Raw genomic sequence first — 26,043 nt, 5'->3', positions numbered from 1 at the left:
TCATAACTGCAGACCCACGTCTCTTCACCAGTTACGATTCTGTGAAATGAAATGAAATGTCGTGTGGCTAGGGCCTCCCGTCGGGTAGACCGTTCGCCTGGTGCAGGTCTTTCGATTTGACGCCACTTCGGTGACTTGCGAGTCGATGGGGATGAAGTGATGATGATTACGACAACACAACACCCAGTCCCTGAGCGGAGAATACCTCCGACCCAGCCGGGAATCGAACCCGGGACCTTAGGATGGACATTCCGTCGCGCTGACAAATAAAGCTACCGGGGCCGGACTACGATTCTGTTAAGGAACGTATCGTTCTCATTTGCGAGATCCTAATCATCATCATCATCAAAGACTGATTATGCCTTTCAGCGTTCAGTCTGGAGCACAGCCCCCCTTATAAAATTCCTCCATGATCCCCTATTCACTGCTAACATTGGTGCCTCTTCTGATGCTAAGCCTATTACTTCAAAATCATTCTTAACCGAATCCAGATACCTTCTCCTTGGTCTGCCCCGACTCCTCCTAACCTCTACTGCTGAACCCATGAGTCTATTGGGTATCCTTGCTTCTCCCATGCGTGTAACATGACATCACATAAGCCTGTTCGCCCTGACTGCTTCATCTATAGAGTTCATTCCCATTTTTTCTTTGATTTCCTCACTGTGGACGCCCTCCTACCATTGTTCCCATCTACTAGTACCAGCAATCATCCTAGCTACTTTCATATCCGTAACCTCAACCTTGTTGATAAGGTAACCTGAATCCACCCAGCTTTCGCTCCATACAACAAAGTTGGTCGGATGATTGAACGGTGCACAGATAACTTAGTCTTGGTACTGATTTCCTTCTTGCAGAAGAGAGTAGATCGTAGCTGAGCGCTCACTGCATTAGCTTTGCTACACCTCGCTTCCAGTTCTTTCACTATGTTGCCATCCTGTGAGAATATGCATCCTAAGTACTTGAAACTGTCCACCTCTTCTAACTTTGTTCCTCCTATTTGGCACTCAACCGGTTTATATTTCTTTCCCACAGACATTACTTTCGTTATGGAGATGCAACCATCAATCGAATCTGCCATCACAACTAAGTCATCCGCATATGCAAGACTGCTTATTTTGTGTTCACATATCTTAATCTCACAAAGTCAATCTATTGTTTTTAACATATGATCCACAAATAATATGAACAACTGTGGAGACAGATTGCAGCCTTGTCTTACACCTGAAACTACTCTGAACCATAAACTCAATTTACCGTCAACTGCTGCCTGTCTATCCATGTAAAGACTTTTAACTCCTTGCAAAAGTTTGCCTCCAATTCCATAATCTCGTAGAACAGACAATAAGTTCCTCCTAAGAAACCGGTCATATGCCTTTCCTAGATCTATAAAGCATAGACACAATTCCCTGTTCCACTCATAACACTTCTCAATTATTTGCCGTAAGCTAAAGATCTGGTCCTGACAACCTCTAAGAGGCCTAAACCCACACTGATTTTCATCCAATTGATCCTCAACTAATACTCGCACTTTCCTTTCAACAATTCCTGAGAAGATTTTACCCACAACGCTGATTAAAGAGATACCTCTGTAGTTGTTATAATCTTTTCTGTTTCCATGTTTAAAGATTGGTGTGATTACTGCTTTTGTCCAGTCTGATGGAACCTGTCCCGAATCCCAGGCCATTTCAATTATCCTGTGTAGCCATTTAAGACCTGACATTCCACTGTATTTGATGAGTTCCGACTTAATTTCATCAACCCCAGCTGCTTTATTTCACTGCAATCTACTGACCATTTTCTCCACTTCCTCAAATGTGATCCTATTTCCATCATCATTCCTATCCCATTCTACCTCGAAATCTGAAACATTACTGATCGCATTTTCATCTACATTGAGCAACTCTTCAAAATATTCCCTCCATCTGTCCAAGGCATCCACAGGATTAACCAGCAGTTTTCCTGACCTGTCCAAAATACTTGTCATTTCCTTCTTACCTCCCTTTAGAAATCTGCTAATTACACTCCAGAATGATTTTCCAGCAGCTTGACCCATAATCTCCAACCTGTTTCCAAAGTCTTCCCAAGATCTCTTCTTGGACGCTGCAATTATCTGTTTGGCTTTGTTTCTTTCTTCGACATAACTTTCTATGTCTACTTGAGTTCTAGTATGTAGCCAATTTTGATACGCCTTCTTTTTCCTTTTACAGGGTGCCTTGACTGTGTCATTCCACCAATCTGTTTGCTTCATCCTACCTTTATACACTACTGTTCCAAGACATTCCTTAGCCACTTCTAGTACTGTGTCTCTGTACCTTGTCCATTCCTTTTCCAATGACTGTAATTGACTACATTCAGCTAACTGGTACCTTTCTGAGATCGCTATTATGTTCTTGTACCCGATTTCCTTATCCTGAAGTTTCTGAACTCTTATCCTCCTACATATGGACCTGACCTCATGCACTTTCGGCCTCATAATCCCAATTTCACTGCAGATTAAATAATGATCAGTGTCATCAAAGAATCCTCTGAATACACGTGTGTCCCTCACAGCCTTCCTGAATTCCTGATCTGTTATTATACAGTCAATGACAGATCTGGTTCCCCTGCCTTCCCAAGTATACCGGTGAATGTTCTTACATTTAAAAAAGGAGTTCGTGTTTACTAAGCCCATACTGGCACAGAAATCCAAAAGTTGTTTCCCGTTCCTGTTGGCCTCCTTACCCTTCTGTTCTATTTCCAATCCTGGCGTTAAAATGACGCAAGGGCAGAACACTGTCCTTGTCCTTTACTCTAACAACCACATCACTGAGTGCCTCATAAAAACTATCCATCTTATCTTGATCTGTCCCTTCACAATGCAAATATACTGACACAATCCTAATTTTCTTGCTAGACACTGTCAAATCTATCGACATCAGTCGTTCGTTTACATACCTTATTGCAACTACGCTGCGTTCCATTTATTTCCTGATGTAAATCCCTACACCCGATTGTGCTATTCCTGCTTTGACTCCTGACAGGTAGACCTTGTATTCTCCCACTTCATCTTCTTTCTCACCCCTTACCCTAATGTCACTAACAGCTAAAACGTCCAGCCCCATCTTACTTGCAGCCTCTGCCAGCTCTACCTTCTTCCCAGAGTAGCGCCCATTGATATTAATAGCTCCCCATCTCATTACCATTTGTTTGCCAAGTCGTATATTAGGAGTCCCTGGTTTGTCAATCAGAGGTGGGACTCCGTCACCTCCAAAGGTCCGAGGCATTTTGCTCTGATTGTTGCCAACATCATATTTAAAGTACCAGGGAAGCCTTACTTGCCCCGAGTCCCCTTGGGTTTTACCCCTAACGGCTGAGGGACTAACCGGTGGGTTTGGTTGTCTTTGCCGTATGAGCACAAAGATGACCACGACTCAGAATATGTTCGAGATGCCCAGCCTATTCCAAAGTAACTGGTATCCCGACTGTCGGGACCACTTACTTGGCCACTCATATGTTGCCCATGGTTCATGAACTAGGACATGACTACAGGAACCCACACCATTAACCACCGAGATCGTAAGGCTCCTCATAAAATGCGAGGTGAAGGTCTTTCTGGTCTTCCCTCATGAGCTGTGGGACGAACTTGGCGGCAAGACGACGCATTCCAAGATGCTGTGTCAGGATTTCATGACATGATCTGACTGAAATGTTACATTCTTCGGCAATCTATCGGACTGTCAGTTTCAGATTGGGTCGCACAATTTCGTTAACGTTCCTGACATGAGCGTCGCCGGTAGACGCCGAAGGGCGTCCTGATGGAGGGAGAGCTCTAACTTCCACCAGCCCATTTTTAAACTGTGTGAACCGTTCGTAACGCCGAGTACGGCTCAAGCACTCATCACTGTAGGCTTCCTGCATCATTTGATGTGCTCTGTAACGGTTTTCTTAAGTTTCACGCAAAATGTAGGCCTGACGACTTGCTCCTCTCACTCTGCTATCTCAAAACTCGCACACTGAGAGGTACAACGTTCTACATCACTGAACAGTAACTAATAGGCATACAACAATGAAACTTCCGGCAGTTACATATTAAACAAAGGCGTGTGGAGGGATACCCACCGCATATCGCTCCAACATACTATTGGCGTGAAATTACGAATGTTTCGGATTTTTTTTAAAAGACCTCGTATTTCAGCGAATCTTATTAATAATATCGTTTCACTCGTGAACCTTTCTTTTATTTCCGTCGTTGCTTCTTCGATGTATAGACCGTACAATATGTGAGAAATACTGCATACCTGCTCCCCTTTTTGATCGGAGCTCTTAGTTGCTTGTCTCCCATTTTTACTGTTCCCTCTTGGTTGTTGCACATATTTCAAATTACCCGTATACACCTTAACCCTATTTTTCTCAGAATTTTGAACATTTTGAACATTTTTTTCTAGGTTAAATCCTGTCTTGATTTTTCTTATGTCTTGGTTCTATTACAAACCAACGTCATAAGTGCCCTTGTGATGCCTTTACCTTTCCGAAAGCGGAACTAATCGTCGTCTTCAGTTTTCTGCCTCTTTGCAAGTTGGATACATGACCTCATATGCTGATTGTGTGATAGTTCTAGCACTTATCTCTCCCTACTGTCTTCGGGGTCCCGTAGATATCATGTTTCTCGAAAATTTGATGGTACGTCTCTAGTATCATCGATTCTACACACCAACTTGAACAGTCATTGGTTTGCCACCGCCCCCAGTTATTTTAGATTTTTCCGGAGGGATTTTATTTAGCCCTTTTCCCTTATTTGGTCGCAAGTCTCCCCAACCCGTCGCAGGTCTTCCCAGTCTATCTCAAAGTCGGACTCTAATATCGTATTCCCCCTATGTTCACGTCGACTCCCATTCCTTCCTCTTTCACGTCATCAGATGTTTCGCCCTCCTCGTAGAATTCTTCGATGTTCTCTTTCCATCCGTCTCCTCTCTCCTCTGTGTTTGCAGCTGGACTGCCATTACGCTCTTCATGTTGTCGCCGTTGCTTTTAATTTCTCGAAGGTTGTTTCGGTTTTGCTACATGCTGCATGAGTGCTTCAGATGACCATATTTTTTCGATTTGTTCACATTCTTCTTGCAACTGTTTCGCCTTGGAATCCCTTCACATCCTGTTTATTTCATTTCTAAGTGACTTACGTTGCTGTATTCCTGAAATTCCCAGAACATCTTGTATTTCCTTCTTTCGTCGATCAGTTGAAGTATCTTTTCTGTTCTGTTTCTCAAGCTATCTCCGTGGTTATCTTCGTTGTATCTATGGTCGTCCAACTTCTGTGAAAGCTATTTTTCGATATGCCCATTGTTCTTCAACTGAACGGCGTACTGCAGTATTAATTATCGCAGTATCTACAGCCTCAGGGAACTTCAAATGCATCTCATCATTCCTCAATACTTCAGCATCCCACTTTCTTCCACATTCATTCTTCTGGACGATTACCTTAAGCTTCAGGCTACTTATAATCATTACTAAATTGTTGTGATACGAGTCTGCATCTGTGGAACTAGCAAGCTTATTCAGAATATCAAGAGGTGATCACGTTCTAATGTACGAAATATTGAAGATAAAGTTTTATTTATCCATCTCATGTTGAAAACAAATAAATCAATACAACTTCTGTTGACAAATGTGCACAGTGCCAATTCGTGCGGTCATAATCTCCAGATCTGGCAGACTGATACATTCGATCGCAACATCCGATGAGTGGTGAATGTACATTATCATTGCTTTGTACTCTCGAAGAAGACAGTCAGTGACGATATGTTGAACTGCCTGTAAGGATACACCATAGACACAATCCTCAGAACGAGCTCATCTCTACATCTGCCTTGCTCGTTATAATCCGGTTCATGATCCTTCACTCATAACTGGGGGGATCGAATTCTTGTGTTCAGATAGAAAGGTTCACAATTAGATGTTTGTTGACCATTGATGACTGCTCCCACTGCATGTTACAAGAATGGTTGACACTGGAAGAATCACTACAGTGTCCTTGATTATAAGTACCGTGAAATCAAGGAGATTTTTTAATATCTTCATCATATGAGGAGCTATCGTGAGAGATACACACTGTTACGGCTAACAGTTGAAGGTAACAATAGTCGGGAAGTGTGGATGAGGAATAATAATAATAACATCGGATTTTAAACAGAGGAAGAAATCAGTTTCCAACTGCATTCAATGATTATTCTCAAACGATGATGGACAAATGCAAATTACCGTGTGGACTGACTACATCCAATAACGTATATTTATTTATTTATTTATTTAACCTGATCAGATTAGGGCCATCAGGCCCTCTCTTACATCGGACCAGTGTTCCACACATGCAGCATTTCACACATCAGAGTTACATCATGACCATAGTTTAAATGAGAAAATGAGCTTACTCTAGTGACAATATGAATAAAGAATAGTGACTAAGACCTAATAAAGTAAATGCGGCAGTATTTTTACAACAGGTGCTATACATACTGATTATGATAAAAGCAATAATAATAACAGTAAAAGAACTGTAATGATAAACATGACTAAGACTTAATAAATTAAATGCTGGCAGTATTTTTACAGCAGGTGCTATACATACAGATTATGATAAAAGCAATAATAAGCAATAATAATAACAGTAAAAAAATCAAATAATAATGACAAACATGAGAAGGATTGGCAATAGTAATGAAGGTTTGTGCAAATGTACATAATATCTTGGTGTATAAACTAGATGTTTACTAGTTTAGCGTGTTTTGGGGAATGGAGATTTAAGGAGGGGGAAAGAGGGAAGTAATGAGGTGAAGTGCATTCATGTACAGAGGAAGGCATTACTGTTGCTTAAGTAGGTACGTCATTAACTGTTTTTTGAAGCTGGACATGTTTTTAAGTTATCTAACATAAAGAGGGAGGTTATTCCAGAGTCGGGTTCCCGCTACTGTAAAGGACTTGGAGAAGGTGACTGAGCGATGCAGTGGAACGGAGAGGATTTTATTATAATGGGAACGTGTGTTTCTGTATTGTTGTTCCGACATGAGCGTTAGGGACGAGGAGAGATATGTTGGACAGTTTACATTTATAAGGCAGTAGACAGAGTGTATGGAAATCTCTGCATTTGTCTGCCCGCAGCTAGGACAATTTTGCATATGCTGGTGAAATGTGATCAAAAAGTCGAACGTCACAGATATATCGGACGCAGGCATTCATGACCAGTTCTAGACGTCGGGAATTTTCCTGAGGCCTTGTAGGATAATATCATTGTAGTCAATGATTGGGAGTATAAGCGTTTGTACTAATTTCTTTTTCAGATCTAAAGGGAAGAGTTTTTTTTATATTTTTGTAGGACATGAAGGGATGCTGATGTTTTTTTGCACACTGCAGTTGCGTGCACTGTCCAATTTAGATTTTCATCTACACTCCTGGAAATTGAAATAAGAACACTGTGAATTCATTGTCCCAGGAAGGGGAAACTTTATTGACACATTCCTGGGGTCAGATACATCACATGATCACACTGACAGAACCACAGGCACATAGACATCGGCAACAGAGCATGCACAATGTCGGCACTAATACAGTGTATATCCACCTTTCACAGCAATGCAGGCTGCTATTATCCATGGAGACGATCGTAGAGGTGCTGTATGTAGTCCTGTGGAACGGCTTGCCATGCCATTTCCACCCGGCGCCTCAGTTGGACCAGCGTTCGTGCTGGACGTGCAGACCGCGTGAGACGACGTTTCATCCAGTCCCAACCATGCTCAATGGGGGACAGATCCGGAGATCTTGCTGGCCAGGGTAGTTGACTTACACCTTCTAGCGCACGTTAGGTGGCACGGGATACATGCGGACGTGCATTGTCCTGTTGGAACAGCAAGTTCCCTTGCCGGTCTAGGAATGGTACAACGATGGGTTCGAAGACGGTTTGGATGTACCGTGCACTATTCAGTGTCCCCTCGACGATCACCAGAGGTGTACGGCCAGTGTAGGAGATCGCTCCCCACACCATGATGCCGGGTGTTGGCCCTGTGTGCCTCGGTCGTATGCAGTCCTGATTGTGGCGCTCACCTGCACGGCGCCAAACACGCATACGACCATCATTGGCACCAAGGCAGAAGCGACTCTCATCGCTGAAGACGACACGTCTCCATTCGTCCCTCCATTCACGCCTGGCGCGACACCACTGGAGGCGGGCTGCACGATGTTGGGGCGTAAGCGGAAGACAGGCTAACGCTGTGAGGGACCGTAGCTCACCTTCAGGGAGACGGTTGCGAATGGTCCTCGCCGATACCCCAGGAGCAACAGTGTCCCTAATTTGCTGGGAAGTGGCTTTGCGGTCCCCTACGGCACTGCGTAGGATCCTACGGTCTTGGCGTGCATCCGTGCGTCGCTGCGGTCCGGTCCCAGGTCGACGGGCACGTGCACCTTCCGCCGACCACTGGCGACAACATCGATGTACTGCGGAGACCTCACGCCCCACGTGTTGAGCAATTCGGCGGTTCGTCCACCCGGCCTCCTGCATGCCCACTATACGCCCTCGCTCATAGTCCGTCAACTGCACATACGGTTCACGTCCACGCTGTCACGGCATGCTACCAGTGTTAAAGACTGCGATGGAGCTCCGTATTTCACGGCAAACTGGCTGACACTGACGGCGGCGGTGCACAAATGGTGCGCAGCTAGCGCCATTCGTCGGCCAACACCGCGGTTCCTGGTGTGTCCGGTGTGGCGTGCGTGTGATCATTGCTTGTACAGCCCTCTCGCAGTGTCCGGAGCAAGTACGGTGGGTCTCACACACCGGTGTCAATGTGTTCTTTTTTCCATTTCCAGGAGTGTATTATTACTCCCAAACTCTTTGCTGAGGGAGAGAAGTTAATATTTGTTCCATTTAGGATAAGAGGTGGTACGGATTCCCGATGTTTTGGGATAATGAGCTTAGAGTGACCAACAAGTACCGCTTGGGTTTTAGATGGGTTTAGTTTTAGACCTATGTCCTGTGCCCATTTTGACAGTGCATCGAGGTCAGTATTGAAATTTTCAATAGCTTTCTTGAGATTGCTTGGTTTCGCACTTAGATACAACTGAAGGTCATCAGCATGCATATGGTACTTGCAATAGGTCAGAACCGATGACACATCGTTGACATACAGAGAGAAGAGTATAGGACCTAATACTGAGCCTTGGTGAACGCCTGACACTACCTGCCGCCATTGTGATTTTATATTCCCAGGAAGGACGCGTTGCTGACGAGACGTCATGTATGAGCGAAACCATTGCACTGCACTTGGTGAGAAATTTAGCCCGCTAAGTTTGGCTAGTAAGATGTCGAAGTCGACAGTATCAAATGCTTTGCTGAAATCTCAGAAGCAAATGATAGTCGCTTCTTGTCTGTCCATGGCAAGTTTCAGGTCATCTGTCACCTTTATCAGAGCAGATGTTGTGCTTCGATGTTTACGGAATCCTGATTGGTATTCGTCTAGTAGGTTGTTAGTAGTGAGGTAGATGGTGAGCTGGACATGAACTATATATTCTAAGGCCTTTGATAGTGCAGGAAGAAGGCAGATGGGGCGGTAGTCAGAGGATGCTGTGGCTATGTCCTTTTTAGGCAGTGGCTTAATTTGTCCCAGTTTCCAGGCCTCAGGGAAAACACTTGTGATAATTGAATCGTTGAAAATGTCTGTTATAGAGGGCAGTAGTTGGTCAATAAAGTTTTACCATCTGGATAGTGATACCATCATGTCCAGTAGATGCTGATCTAATCCGCATTATGGCTTTCTTGACAGTACTGCAAGTGACGTGCTGTAGATAGAATTTTTCTTTGCTGCAGTCGTTCAACCCCATAAAGTAATCAATGATTTTTTTTATTTTTTTTTTATTTTATTTTTTTTTTTTTTTTTGCGGCACAACTTTGGCTGTAGAAGACGTGAAGAATCGGTTTAGTTCTTCAGCTGGGACCATGTGATTTTCTGCAACTTTTATTTTGCCTAAACCGAGACTACGAAGATTTTTCCACAGGGTAGCTGGTCTACATCTATTGTCAGCTAATGTACGGGCATGTCTGAGCTTAGCGTTTCTCACCGCTTGACTGACTTTGTTTCGTTTCTGCTTGTATAAAGCATGATTTTCAGGTGTAGGGTGTATCTTGTATGCTCGATGTGCTGCATCTCTGAGATTCATGAGCTGTTTTAGTTCATCAGTCAGCCAGGGTGCAGGTTGCCTTTTTACTTTTCTGGTCTTTATTGGAGCATATTTGTCATACAGTTGAGTAATTTTGTTAGTGAAATCCTGGAGTTTGTCGTTTATGTCCATGAGGGGAGTAGAGGTCATCCCCCAAACTATTTCTTGTGCCTCAGTTTCGAGTTAAGGCAAATTTATGCGTTTGAGGTCTCGGTATGTAGACAGTTTTTGCTTCTTTCTAGGACATTCTAGTGAATACGTCATGGAAATGATGTCATGGGCAGACATGCCAGGCGCAGATATTTGAGAGGTGCGGATTATTCTGTTCGGAGATTTCGTTGCGAATATATCAATGAAAGTATTCTTCACTTGCTGATCATCGTACCGCGTCGAGGGTATATGGAATTTGTCCACAGTGTCCAGCTTAACGGGATCATGTAATGCCGTTAGTGATCGGTCTCTAGGATGAGGACGTTAGACTGGAAAGACCACCTTAATGATATTCCAGAAGTTTAAGCTGTGCGAGGGATTCCCTACCCTCGTTGTATTGTCATCAAATGCAAACTCTCTCACGCTCTCGTAGTAGAAATCTATACTTTGTAATTACAACACTCATACTTCAAGAAAGAAAGGTACCGATTTGCACTAACAGAAAAGTTTTCCAATTAAACTTGTGAACACCGCAAAGTAATGCCCAGACAGCACAGATGTGCTACCACGCGGCATGCAATTTCCGTTAATTTACCGCGTCACTGATCTTGCCGTAGTTCCTGCCTTCAGTTCTAAACTGGTTTGATGCAGTTCTCAGATTAGTCTATCCTATGTAAACAGCTTCTTACGTGAAAAAAAAAATACTGCAACCTATAGCTATTGGAACCTGCTCACTGTGGTCAATCCCACGTCTCTCCTTTAATTACCAAACTCACTATCCTTTGCTGTTTCAGAATGTGTCCTGTTAATCGAATCCATTTTTAAGTCAGATTTCTTTTCTTCACAATCCGATTCACCACCTCTTCATCAGATATCCAGTCTACTTATTACAATATTTCTCTTTTGCAGGAAACGCTGTTCTTGGTATTGCCAGCCTGCATTCTCATCTTCGGCCATCTTCTATTATTTTACAACTAAACAGCTAAAGTCATTACATTTAGTGTCTCGATCCCTTGCTAATTCTCTCAGCGTCGCCTGATTTAATTTTCCTACACTCCGTTTTCATTGACACAGATCAAAAAAAGTTTTGCATCACCCCAGTTCCCAGAACTGTTGAAGATAGACGTAGACTGTGGATACTATATCACAGACACAGTCCCTTTGACTGTTCCGAGACGTCATTTATCTGGCCCAAAAATGTAAACAACCATGCGTGAGTAGCGCCTATTAGACGGAGATGGTCCGACAGCCGATTCCACCAGGAAAGAGGTACACGGCTCGTGTTGTCTGTAGTTCAACCATGCCTAGACAGTCAATACCGCGGTTTGATCGCGTCAGCGTTGTTACTTAGTGCCAACAATGGCTCTCAAAAAGGGATGTGTCCAGGCGTCTTGGAGTGAACCAAAGCAATGTTGTTCGGACATGAAGGAGATACAGGGAGACAGGACTGTCGATGACATGCCTCACTCAGGCCGCCAAAGGGCTACTACCGCAGAGGATGACCGCTACCTACGGATTATGGCTGGGAGGGACCCTGACAGCAATGCCACCATGTTTTAATAATGCTTTCCGTGTTACCGCAGGACGTGGTATTACGACTCAAACTGTGTGGAATAGGCTGCATAATGCGCAACTTCATTCCCGACGTCCATGGCAAGGTCCATCTTTGCAACCACGACACCATGCAGCGCGGTACAGATGGGGGCAACAATATGCCGAAGGGGCCGCTCAGGATTTGCCTCACGTTATCTTCACCGATGAGTGTCGCATTTGTCTTCAACCAGACACTCATCGGAGACGTGTTTGAAGGCAAGCCGTTCAGGTTGAACGCCTTACACTGTCCAGTGAGTGCAGCAAGGTGGGGGTTCCCTGTTGTTTTGGGGTCGTATTATGTGGGGCCAATGTACGCCGCTAGTGATTATGGATCATGGAAGGCGCCATAACGGCTGTAAGATACGTGAATGCCATCCTCCGTCAGATAGGGCAACCATATCGGCAGTATATTGGCGAGGCATTCGTCTTAATGGACCAAAATTCGCGCTTCCATCGTGCACATCTTGTGAATGAGTTCCTTCAAGATAACGACATCGCTCGACTAGAGTGATCAACATGTTCTCCAGACATGAAGCCTATCGAACGTGTCGGGGATAGATTGAAAAGGGCTGTTTATGAACGACGTGACCCACCAACCACTATGAGGGATCTACGGCGAATCGCCGTTGAGGAGTGGGAGAATCTGGACCAACAGTGCCTCGATGAACTTATGGATAGTATGCCACGACGGATACACGCATGCATCAATGCAAGAGGACGTGCTACTGGGTATTAGATGTACCGGTGTGTACAGGAATCTGGACCATCACGTCTGAAGGCCTCGCCGTATGGTGGTACAAAATGCAATGTCGGGTCTTCATGAGCAATAAAATGGGTTGAATTGGTGTTTATGTTGATCTCTATTTCAATTTTCTGTACAAGTTCCGGAACTTTCGGGAGCGAGATGATGCAAAACTGTTTTTGATGTGGATTACTTTCGCCGATGTTCTTCTTTTGACTTCCATTTCGTTCAAGTTATCTTAAGAATTCTTTGCCGTCACTGACAGAATTTCAGAGTCATCGGCAAACTTTAAGGCGTTTCTTCTTCTTGAATTAGAATACGCTTTTAAAATTTTTCTTCAGTTTCCTTTACTACTTGCTTTACATGCAGAATGAATGGCACTTCACTATTACCCTGTCTCACTCCCTTACCAACTACTCCCTCGATTTCATGTCTTTCTACTTTTATACCTAGAGTAAAAGTAGTAGACGACATTTGGCTCCCTGTAGCTAATCCCTGGCGATTTTGATCACAAGTGATACTAACAAAAACTGCCAAATGAACAAATGAAACTCCATCAGTCTTGTTCCGTGTTGTTGATATCTTGCGTGAATGTACAATATGACAAAACAAGCAGCAATAGTAATTGTTTTAATCCACATTAACTTTTCCATGAAATGGAAGGTGCATTGATAATACTCTTGAGAGAGAGAATATATTCCTTGGCACTTAAACGGAGCTACACAGAATAAGACGCTTACCCACGGTGAGCGAGAAGAGGTCGGACCGGTCGAGCAGCAGAGCGACGTGGCGCCAGCCGAACTGGCGGAAGATGCTGGCGAACACCAGCTTCAGCCGGCACTGGCAGTACGACATGCGCGTCAGCGTCGAGTACTGCGTCTTCTCCCGGAAGATACCCTGCAACAACCCAGCGCCGACGCGCTACTTGCACACACTGCCTGCTGCTCAAAAAACACAGAATACACACTGCATAAAAGAAACTATTAAATAGAAGGCGTGGTTGTTGTTGCTGCAGCAACTGGACACTGGCTTGGGGCACCTCTACACGCTAGTATACCCGTGGAAATCTCTTCATCTCTGCCTGACTACAGCAATGTGCGTTCCCAACGACCCGATTTCTGAAGTCAAGGCTTGGAAGTCCTCTACAAATACAACACGAGAATCTCATTGCTGACAATTTTGGGTATTAGCCAGTTTCATGAACCTTGTAATATGGGATCTCCAACGGACTTAGGAGAGCTTCAAACTCTGGCACTTTCTTGTGACTGCTTCGGCAGCTGATCACTGCCATTTTGAGAGTGGCATCCAGGGAAAGGGAAAGTGTTATTTGTTTCGCTCTTACACTTCCTCCTGCCTTTCCATAATGTCAAGGAAATATTATAAGACCAAGATCGGTGTTTGTGAAACTATCACGTTATCCTGGAAAACATTTTACATCTCAAATGGCGAAATTAAGTTTTCGCTGAATTTGCATTTAGAGCTGCACTTTACGAGTAACCGTCAGGTGCATGACAAAGTGTACTTTTGTGCTGTGCAGGGTGTCATTTGTGTGGTAAAAACTGCACAGATAGTAGTGCATTCTAAAAAGATAACCTGGAGATAACTTTTTTTTTCAATCATCAGTCATATGACTGGTTTGATGCTGCCCACAATAAATTCCTCTCCTGCGCCAACCTCTTCATCTCTGAGCAGCACTTGCAAGCTACGTCCAAAATTATTTGTTGGTTGTCATCCTGTACGTCTTTTATCCTCTGCAGCTCCCTCTAATACCATGGAAGTTATTTCCTGATGTCCTACCATCCTGTCCCTTCTTCTTGACAGTGTTTTCTACACATTCCTTTCCTCGCCTATTCTGTCAAGAATCTCCCCATTCCTTACCTTACCAGACCACATATTTTTCAACATTCAACATTCATCACTTAGAAATGCTTCGAATCTCTTCTGTTCCGGAATCCGAACAGTCCGTGTTTCATTACTATACAATGCTGTGCTCCAGACATACATTCTCAGAAATTCCTTCCCCAAATTAAGACTTCTCTTTGCCAAGAATGCCCTTTTCGCCAGTGATGGTCTGCTCTTTATGTTCTCCTTGCTCGACCCGTCATAGGCTATTTTGCTGTCTAGGTATTATTTCATCTACTCCATGATCACAAAGCCTAATGTTGAGTTGCCCACCATACTCATTTCTGTTACTTCTTATCACTTTCATGTTTCTCCGTCTTACCCTCAATCCATATTTAGTACTCATTAGACTGCTCATTCCAGTCAGCAGATCCTGTAATTTTTCTTCACTTTCACTGAGGATGACAGTGTCATCAGCGAATCTTATCATTCATATCCTTTCAACTTGAATTTTTCTTCTACTCTTAAACTTACTTTTATTTCCATAATTGCTTCTTCGATGTACAGATTAAACAGCAGGAACGAAAGAACGTCCCTGTCTTACACCTTTTTAATCCGAACGCTTCGTTCTTGGTCTTCCACTCTTTTTGTTCCGTCTTGGGTTTTGTGGGCTCACATTACCCGTCTCTCCCTATAGCTTATCCCTATTTTTCTATGAAATTCGAATATTTAGCACCACTTGACGTTGTTAAACGTCCAGGTAGACAAATCCTATGAACCTGTTTTGATTTTCCTTTAGTCGTGGTTCCGTTATGAACCGCAACGTCAGGTTTGCCTCTCTGGTGCCTTTACCTTTCCTAAAGCCGAACTCATCGTCCACCCAAAACATCGACCGTTTTCTTTTCCGTTCTTCTGTAACTTGTTCTTGTCAGAAACTTGGACCTATGAGTTTTTAAGCTGATTGTGCAATACTTTTTGCACTTATCAGCTCTTAGAGTCTTCGGAACTGTGTAGAAAGTCTGGTGCTCTATCGCCCGTCTCATACAGTTTACACACCAACGTGAATTGTCGTTTTCTTGCCACTTAACCCAATGATCGAAGAAATTCTGATGGAATGTTATCTATGCCTTCCGCCTTTTTTGACCTTAAGTCTTCCAAAACTCTTTTAATTTCTAATTGTAATACTGAATCCCTTACCTCCTCTATATCGACCCCTGTTTCTCCTTCTATCACGTCATCAAACAGGTCTTCCCCTTCACGAGGGCCTTCAATGTATTCATTCCACCTATCCGCTCTCTACTCTGCATTTAACAGCGGAATTCCCATTGTACTCTTAATATTAACACCCTTGCTTTAAATTTCAAAGATTGCTTTGACATTTCTATATGCCGAGTCAGTGCATCCGACAGTCATTTCCTTTTCTATTTCCTCAAATTTTTTATGTATCCATCTCGCCTTAGCTTTCCTGCACTTCCGATTTATTCCATTCCTAAGTGTTTTGTATTTTTGTATTCCTGAATTTCCTTGAACCGTTTAGTACTTCCTTCTTTCATAGATCGACTGAAGTATTTCTTCTGTTATTCTTGGTTTCTTCACAGTTGCCTTCCTTGTATCTCTGGTTTTCTTCCAAAATTCTGAGAGTGACACTTTTAGAATACAATAACAGAATGTATAAATCGGTAAGACAGTTGCAGCTATTTACTCGGTAACAGCTTGGGAAGGGGAAATGTATACGCGAAATAATATGCGTTACACAAGATATGCAGATATGGATATCCCAATATTCGGATTTCCTGCAAAATGGTGGTATGCGAGAGTCGTTAATGTTCCAGTACGGCACCCAGAGAGACTTCCAATTCAAAGGCGCGATCTTCAGTGGGCAACGATCAGCGACAACCCTCAAAGATGTATGCCGATCCACAAAACGTACCCAAGGAAGGACAGCGTCGTCAAAGCCGCGTAGGTTGAGGAATTTGCATTTGTTCTCATTTACTGGCACACCTGCAATACGACAGAAACAGTCAACTACCACTAGTTAGAAGGGGCCTCCATCGCTTCGACTAAGGAAGACCATCTGTCAATTTGTAGAGAAAATACACCAATCCCAACGTACCCTCTACGATTCACTTTGAATCTCCTGCACTGTATGAAATATTTCCCTCTTCAAGTTTAGAAGAAGGAGAACTGACACGGAGCTAAATCTTCTGCGTGTTGCGAATGGTGAACATGTGTCATATAGTTTTCAGTCAAAATTCCGTATATAATGAAGGTCGTATGCTGCTGTGGACTCTTATGGTGTCAAGTGGTTCGTACATCACTTCTGTGGATATTTTCTGTTCATGCTTTCTATCCAATCTCTTAGAATAGCTCGATCAAATTCTTTATCGATGATCTAACCAGAAGGGACGAAGTTTACATAAACAGTCAGAATCGAAAAACAGATTTAACAAGGGCTTAATGTAAGTCTTTAGTAATGAAGCCTTTATGGCCGAGGTGAAGAAGCACTCTTCCGTTGCCACGATTGTTACTTACTTCGAGGGCCATAGCTATAAAGTCAACTTTCTTCAGTGATGACGACCTTTGAAAGAAATCTGAATAGTGTTGAAACAGTTGTTTAAGTACCTTAGAGTTTCGATAAGACGTTGCTTATGTTCCTCTTGAAGCAGTCGTAGTATTGGCATCCCCTAATACTTCTAAACATGCCAGTGGTTTATTCCCAGGTTGTAGCAGATGTCTTGAATAATTTGCCTGCTATGTTTCAGAATTAGATCCCTCACTTTATGAATATTTCCTGGTTTGATTCAAGTCGCTAGCTGATCGGAATGACTGTTATCATCTGCCGATGTTAGCCTGTCTTTCAAACGCTTATATTGAAGGTAAGACCGAATGTGACAAAGTCTTGTCTTCAAAAGGCTGCTTTAATATTTGATCGTTATTGCAACGGTTTTCTCAAGTTTAAAATAAATCAGACACACTGGTCTTTTAGGTCAACCATGGTAATACCGAAAACTCATGGAAATCACAAACTCGCCAACAACCAACTTAATTACGCAGCTCGCAGCCACTTCACACCCTGGTTCAAGAAAAACGTACTGGTAGATACGTAGCATTAACCATATACGTTGAAAATTAAGTTTTCGGAAAATTCTAAATACCACTTCGTCTCATACACTGCGTAGGGAGGGGGCATTTCCCACAAGGCCACCGTTATCTACAACCCAACACTACCACATGTCTCTCATCAACACTGATGAACACACGAGCGATCAGTATAATGGCGACCTGGCCATTCAAACTGGACTCATCCGACGAGACAGTGATCCTGTGAATGGAAGCGGGTTTATGTTGTCTGGAGCGACGCAGCCGTACTCTCAGGGGACGGCTCTGTGACACAGTACTGTGCTCGGTGCCGGGGCTGCGAGCAGAGCAGGCGCCAGATGAAAGGGCCGGCTCGCCCGCAGCCGCCTCCCGTGTCCCAGCTCCCTGCGGCCACTCCTGTAATTGCCACCGCCGGCGTCCGGCGCCTCTGGCCGGCAGTTCTGGCGCCCAGACCACCCAATCACCTCCCCCCCCCCCCCCCCCCACACACACACACAACACTGCCGCGGCCAGCATTCCAGAAGCTGCACGGCCGATTACGCCATATAAATGAATTAACTGTGGGCGCCGGATTGCTAAACTAATGCTTCCATTTAGCGTAACGGAGAAGGGCAACCGCTCTCGCAGAGGTAATTAGTAGCTCAACCACGGCCGGTCTCAGTTACCAGATAGCGCCGCCACCTCATGGATTCGATTAAAGTGGTATCAGGTACCCAACGGAAGTCCAAGTTGTTGTTGTTGTTGTTGTTGTTATCTCCATCGCCACTGCAAATTACTGGAACAATAACTGCCTGACCTAACTAGCAGCACAATTCATTCACAAAGTGACCTATCCTATTTTTGAAATCTAAACAACGTCCAGTGTTGTCGCCTGTGTGATCCGGCAAAAGTGCGACTTAACGCGATTACTGCCACCCTCAGTAAAGTAAACGTCGATTACTGCCACCCTCGGTAAAGTAAACGTCTTACTGGCGGACACAAATCGACACCCTATTGTTCTATGCTTGTGAAAGTTGATTTTTAAATATATCTAGCCACGTTGTCACCACAACATGAAGCTGAATAAACACAAGTTCAGTTCTGTTGCTATCTGACTCTGCTCAGAAAATTACGTAAAGTAGAGGACTGGTTCCGCGGCTTGCACGTCTCCTCGATCTCAGACTATGCTTAATGTCTGTGAGCTCACTCAAATCAGTAGATCTATGTAACAGAAACTCCTAATGCAGTGACTAATGGAAACCTGCGAAGCTATTCTACACCTCCCTAGAGTGAAAGGGCCCGGTGGGTACAAGAGTCAGCACAGGCAAACAGAGCGTATTTCGGAAACTCAGAATTTCACTAGATAACCAAAAAATTTCGGATGCATGTTTGCATGGACTTATTTCTTGTTTTGGTGTGAAGAACCTCATTCCCTCCGCAGTACCCCCAAAAATTTCGTAAAAGTATGTATACACCCAACTCATAAACGTTACATGTATTTCGCCTAAGCTGCAGCACTCGTCTTCAAGATGGGAGGCAGTGAAGAAGGATCACCTTGACTATGTGCCCCACAGAACACTGGTCCTAGCACTGAATGGTAGTCAGCGTTCATCTCCGCGGATTATCGTCTACAGAGCAAATCCAAAAATATACGCCATTCTGTTAGGCAATGTCTTGGTTACAGATTAACTGATTTCTGCGACAGTAAGTGATATTCTCAGCGGTCCTGCCTTATCCATCTGTCTCATTATAGAATATCCCTTCAATTTTATTCTCATATTAATGTGAAGAAACGTCTCCACAAATGTTATGAAATCACTCTGACATTCGGGTAGCACAGAAATTCGTGCAACAGATTCTGTAAATACTGCAAACGTATTTGGGTAAGAGAAAACTATCTCTCCACGAACAGTATAGTTAGAATTAGGTTTCATATTCGTTTGTACAATCGTATGCATCTGGAGGAGATATATGAAGGTGATATGACGAGTTTAAACTGTGATAGTGAAGCTATGCACATGCACGTAACACTAACGGTCCATAGTGAGCTGGTATAACGGCACAGAACAGCAGCAAGTTTAACATTGTGTGCCTCACATTTTGCTGGTGCCTGGTGTACTAAGAAGATTGTACGTACCCATTTCGGTGCGAAATGCGTAAAAGAGTCCTAACTACTCCACCTTCTCACTGATTAACAGCGACGTCTGTTTGCAGATAGGTTAAGACAGTTTTGTAAACGTTTTTGGAATCTGTATAAATGTTTTTATGTGCTCTACTGTAGCTCCGGTTGTAATTAACAGCCGGCGGCTGTGGCCGAGCGGTTCTAGGCGCTTCAGTCCGGAACTGTGCAGTTTCGAATCCTGCCTCGGGCATAGATGTGTGTGATGTCCTTAGGTTAGTTAGATTTAAGTAGTTCTAAGTCTAGGGGACTGATGACCTCCGATATTAACTCTCATTGTGCGTAGAGCCATTTAAACCATTTTTGTAATTAACAAGTGCGAGGAAAACCAGAGTCCTCCTCATACTATATATTTCATAATGTACTGCAGTAAATATGTAATTTCTCACGTCGTTACACAACGTGGACACAACACCGCTTCCTCACTAGATATGTCTTCTGCAGCCACACCCTTCTGTCAAATGTCGAAATCTTCCAATCTGAACGAATGGACTAACGAAAATATCAGACGAGTACTATTTATTCTTACACCCTACGGAAATAATCAGTTTGACACACCCACAAAACATACATAAACAGATGAAAATACAAAAATATATTATAGGTGCTGCTGTAGTGATAAAACGTAGATGCGAAAGTATACGGAAAGCAGATTGTGGTCGAGTTTCTCAAACAGGTTTATCGGAATAGTTACGCACGGAGTAAGTAAACAGAATAAGTTTGCTGACGTGTCTTAACAAATATCGTAGCAAAAGTTCAGAGCGACCGTAATGACTGAATGTTAATTTTTTTGTAATAACTTCAGTGTCAGTGAGGGGAATACATTCACGATAAAGTAGGGCAGTACCAGTCGAATTTTCAGGCGCCACATTGAAAGAGGTCTGAAACCTGTGGAGAGAAAAGGTGGTAAACAATACTTCCTGTACTAGAAAGAGAAGCGAGACGAAACTCAGATTCAACGTGACTGGCATTCAAACTAACAAAAGTGTTTGCCTTAGTCATATACCAATGTGGGACAAAAAGGAAGCCCATCTATGCCATCAATCCACTCCCGAGTCCGTGGAATTGGGTCTATTCCCACGCCTTGCGGAATCCTTACGCCGTGGTTTCTTGTGCGAGGCCACCCCATCCGGTAGGACACGATGTGTACGCTGGCTGTGTGACAAAATCACTTCAGTAGCAGGAACAGTAGGGTGTTCAAGCAAAAGACCTGAATTTGTCTACGCTGGACGAAGAAAAGTAACGCACGATAGACGGGACAGAACAACAGGCTCATCAGGTGACGAGACTGAAACAACCTATGGCGACTCTTGCAGTACAAGCTCCGAAGGCTGCGCAACAGACGTGCCTTCGACAGCGATCAACACAGAGACAGGGGCGCGTCGCTGTTCGTCAGACTGCGATATCTGGTGAGGCGCTGAGGGCGACGGATCAGACGCACCTGACCCCTCTCGCGACTCCATAAGATCGACGCCAGAGACAGAACGAATCCACCGCCTTCTCAGCCTCCACAGGAGGATGGGAGGCAATTTCGCAATTTTTATGACCACAGTTATTGCTAATTACCCCTCTGATGAATCTCCGGGTTCGGTGGGCCTCCAGAAAGAATATTATTTACATATTTGGCGTCTCCTGGGCTATACTTTTACTTCCATTGTAAACGAGATTTTTCGGGACAAAGCTGTCCCTGCAAGCTTCATGATCGGCGAAACTGTTCTCATTCCAAAGCATCAGAGCCCTTTAACAGCGGCTGATTTTCTTTTTCACATACTGCACAATTTTGAATAGAAAATCGTTGGTTGTGTGATTGATAAACATCACTGTTGCCTCCCTGGCGTCACAGTTTTGTCTCAGATTGCAGCATATAGGAATGTGGTTTCGGTGGCGGCTGTTACATCTATTTATTGGGGTTTTTCCGTTCTTACAATTTTCTAAGGCATTTGATCACGTTAGTGAAGCGTATATCGCTGGAGGTTTTGGCTTTAACGATACTGCATGTGTTGTTCGCTCTAACTTGTATAAGAACATTGCAGTATCAGTTGTGGTCAATGGACGGCTGACGACGCTGGTTGTTCCCGTCCGTGAGTGCCTCAGAGCCGTCTGCTCTCTACGTCTTTGTTATCCTGCCTCTTGAACCGTTGTCGAGGGAAGTCGCTGATTCGCTGTCAGGTTTAAAATTCTCAGGGAGGAGCCCTAAAGTCAGAGTGTATGCCGACATAAGTGAGAAAAAAATTGTTTTAATATATGTTTCTGGATACGACCTTCAGTGCATGTTACTGTGATGGGTATGTGTATAGCTTGGAATCACATTTAGGTTGTAGAGAAGGAGAGGGTGAAACCCAGGGCCGGCACACAGCCTAATTCTTTAATATAGCACTCTGGGGAATACCGCGTTTAACGTGTTATACTGAATTATATTCCTTAAAGGCGTAATAGCTGAAGTAGATGTACTTGGAACAGGTCTCATTAATGAAAAAGAATATTTGTTGAATTTTCTGTTTTATATTCCAAAATATAATCAAGGTTCATTAAGGTTGTGATTGTTCTGTATGAATAAGTATTGAAAATTATCAGTTTATAAAAACAAGCTGTAGCCATATTTTCCATAAAGAGTGTGTTGACAAATGGTTAACACAATGGAAATTTGTTCACATTGTAGAAATGTTGTTAAAAGAATATTCACTCAATTTAGATGAAGTGTCATTTAATCATTAATCATTTTTCAGTGTAATCATTTAAAATATAGGAAAAATTATGCTAATCAATAGATCTTAAAGATTTTTTCACTTGTTGACAAACATTTCCTGAATTAGTGTTGTAATGAAGTCATAACTCTTCTTTATAATTGGGATGTCTGTCTTCAATTCTATACAGTTGCATTCCAATTACACAATAAGTATATTCATAAACATTGACAAATAACTTTAAAAGAGTACAAGTTTGTCTTAAATTTTCATTAACTGCTTGAGGAACAACATGAGATAATAAGATATTTATTTCTTCATTTCTTTCAATAAACTAACTATAGCTCTATCAACTACTCACTTTACATTCTAAATGTAATCATTACACAGCTGACATCACGCTATATTACCACAGAGTCCATTCCGACTTCTCTCCAACAGACTAATGCTGCTCTTAGCACCTGTCTCGTCATTGGCGGGAGCTAGGCTAGTGCATAGGACTCGAGGACAGTGTTGGACTCATGCTGATAGTGTACATCTATGATAAATGTGCAGTTATGGTCACCACATGTAAAATCTCATGGGAGTACAGTAGCATGTATCGGATGCACCACTGCCCACTTACTGTAACCATCGAACCCTCATACTGATGATGCGGCACAGAAACAGCACTGCAATATAATACTACAGGCTCCACGCTGACTTCTCTCCAAGAACTAATGCCACCCTCAGGACTTGTCTCGCGATTAGATGGGTGCTGGTCTATTGCATAAGCGTTGAGGATATAGTTGGAGTCATTCTGCTATTGTAAATCTATGGTACTATAGCAACTATGGTCACTGCATGGAATATCTCTTGGGAGTCCAGTAGCCTGTATCCGATGCACTAGTGTCCATTTCCTGTAACCCTTGCGCCCTCAAATTGACGATGGGACACCATCGCCCATTTACTACAACACTCGCACCTTCACATTGAGTATGCGAGATAGAAATTCAATCACAATTGAATACTACAGGCTACATGTCACCTTCTATACAAGAGACTATTCACGCCATCAGAAATTACCCTGCCATTACGCGGGTGCTGAGCTGTTGTATAAGCCTCGAGGACATCATCTAATTCATGCAGATACTGTACCTCTATGATACCCGTGTTCCTACGGCCACCACATGTGATCTCTCATGGGAGCCCGTAGCTAGTATCCGATGCACCACTGCCCACTTCCTATAAATCTCGCCCCTAATGTTTAAGATGCGACATAGAAATTGCATCGCGAATGAATACTACACGTCCATGCCGGCTTCTCCCCAAAAGGCTAATGCCACCCTCAAGAATGGTCTCGTCATTAGACAGAGCTATTGCATAAGCCTTGAGGACATTGTTGGAGTCATTCTGCTATTGTACATTGTAAGGTGCGGTTTTGCTTATTCTTGAATTGAGAACAACTGTGTGAGTTGAAATGACAAGTTTAATGTCGCAATTTTATACAGAACAATGTTAAATATTAACTCTCTGAAAGAAAATTAATCCTAGACACAATATTATGTAAGTTTAATTGGAAGTTTCTTTAGAAAATTTTTCCTTCACATACGTATGATGTTGCTCAGTACTACGAAAATCGACTGATTCCAGTTCAAAGTTCGGTACTATTTAGGATGACAATCAGTTCTAAGGTGGATGGTTACTTAAGAGACAAATTTGAGCGCAAGATTACCCAAGGACGCTCGAGTTTACAGTGGAGGCAAGCTGTTGAACCAACAAAGTTTACACCTCTGCACGCAGTATTTACCTTACGTTGACACGTGCTGCCGACTACAAGGACGCTCTCTCCCACTGAAATTCCTAAAAAAACTAATCTGGCCTTTGCTGAACTTACCAGCAGAAACTTTCCCTACGTTTCTCTATATGCAAGAAAACATACACTCAGCCCTAGTCTCATGTGGCAGTATACTCGTGCATGGTTGGAGCAGCGTGCATATTACAGAGTTCTCTCAGTTCTCGAAAGAACAATTAACTAATTTGGCTTATTCGTTTCTCCACAGTTGGAGCTAAACGTTACTATAGCTAATTTCTAGCTGAAGTGCAGCTGTTGTGAACGCAGTGTCCACACAAATTCCTTGTCTGCGTTGTACAGAGCTTTAAGTGCTCCGTTCTGCACTTGACGCCAGTTTAGAGAAGAGTCCCATGTATATTTTTCTCTTGTCCTACTCATGGCAGAACTGCCTCTCTCCACTTGAGTTCGTCATAGATTTTTTCGACCAATAGATGCGTTCCTCTTATTTTGTAGAAATTCTCTCCACCAGTCGCAATGTCCCTTGTATCAAAATGTGTCGAAACTTCAGTATTTTTCTCCTTCCTAGTGCATTTCCGCCAATTGGATATTTAGTGCCCGTTTTAGATGCCTAAAGTACACTGACCGTTCCGTGTGTCGCACTCGCTGGTCGAAATGCGTCACTGGCTTTTGTTCGTATCCCGTTGGAATTCCGAAATGCAGCTTTGTAAAGCTTTTTCTCTGTCCCTTGTGCAGATGTGCCGCTACACGCGGTCCTCCGGCCTGAATCACCTGGCCCAGGGTCGCTGACCTTCCTCTCGCTGCCCCTTTAAATGGTTTCCGTCGTAACCCTCGCACCGTCACACTGGCGATGTTACACAGATTGAATACTACGGACCCCATACCAACTTCTCTCCAAGAGAATAATGCTGCTCTCACGTGTTGTCTCGCTAATAGGCGGGTGCTGGGCTATTGCATGCACTTCGAAGACATTGTCACAGTCGTTCTGCTAGTGTACATGTATGGTACTGATATGGCTACGGACTCCGTGTGGAACCTCACCTGGAAGTCCACTACCTTGTATGTGATGAACCACTGCCTGTTTACTGTAACCCGAACACCTTCACATTGATGATGCATCACATAAATTGCATCACGATTGAATACTAAAGGCTGCATGCCGACTTCTCTCCAAGATACGATTGCCGCTATCAGGAGTTACCCAACCATTAGGCGGGTGATGAACTGTTGCATAAGCCTCGAGGACAATGCCAGTACATTTTATCCGACGCAACACTGCAGGTTTACTGTAACACTCGCACCACCATATAGACCATGCAACCCAGAAACTGCGTCACGGTTCAGTATTACAGGCTGCATATTGACATCTTTCCAAAAGACTAATGCCGCCCTCAGGAGTTGTCTCGTCGGTGGGCAGGTCCACGGCTATTGCAGAAGCCTTGAGGACTATGTCGGACTCATCCTGCAAATGTTTATCTATGTGACTGGCGCGACTATGTACATTACATTTCAACATCTCCCGCAAGTCCAGTAGCTTGTATCCGATGGGCCACTGATCATTACCTGCAACACTCACGCCATTACACTGACGATGACTGACACAGAAATTGCATCGGAATTGAGTAGTACAGGCTCCATGAAGAGTTCTCTCTGAGAGACGGATGGTGCCCTCAGGAGGTGTCTTGCCATTAGGCAGATACTGGGCCATTCATCTACATCTACATCTACATGACTACTCTGCAATTCACATTTAAGTGCTTGGCAGAGGGTTCATCGAACCACAATCATACTATCTTCCTACTAT

General features: G+C 43.5%; 1 protein-coding gene across 1 annotated transcript in view; it reads right to left on the bottom strand.

Annotated features, from left to right (window-relative positions):
• Positions 1-26,043, bottom strand: part of LOC126267230 (atrial natriuretic peptide receptor 1-like) — a 534,344-nt gene that overhangs the window by 140,926 nt on the left and 367,375 nt on the right. Inside the window, exon 4 of the mRNA XM_049972212.1 lies at positions 13,405-13,561. Within this exon, the coding sequence (XP_049828169.1) occupies positions 13,405-13,561 (157 nt within the window). The remainder of the gene's footprint in view (positions 1-13,404; positions 13,562-26,043) is intronic.

The sequence above is a fragment of the Schistocerca gregaria genome, chromosome 4, assembly GCF_023897955.1.
Source record: "Schistocerca gregaria isolate iqSchGreg1 chromosome 4, iqSchGreg1.2, whole genome shotgun sequence".
In the NCBI taxonomy this organism is placed as follows: domain Eukaryota; kingdom Metazoa; phylum Arthropoda; class Insecta; order Orthoptera; family Acrididae; genus Schistocerca; species Schistocerca gregaria.
Note: the sequence above shows the minus strand (reverse complement) of the source record. Positions and strands in the feature narration are given on the sequence as shown.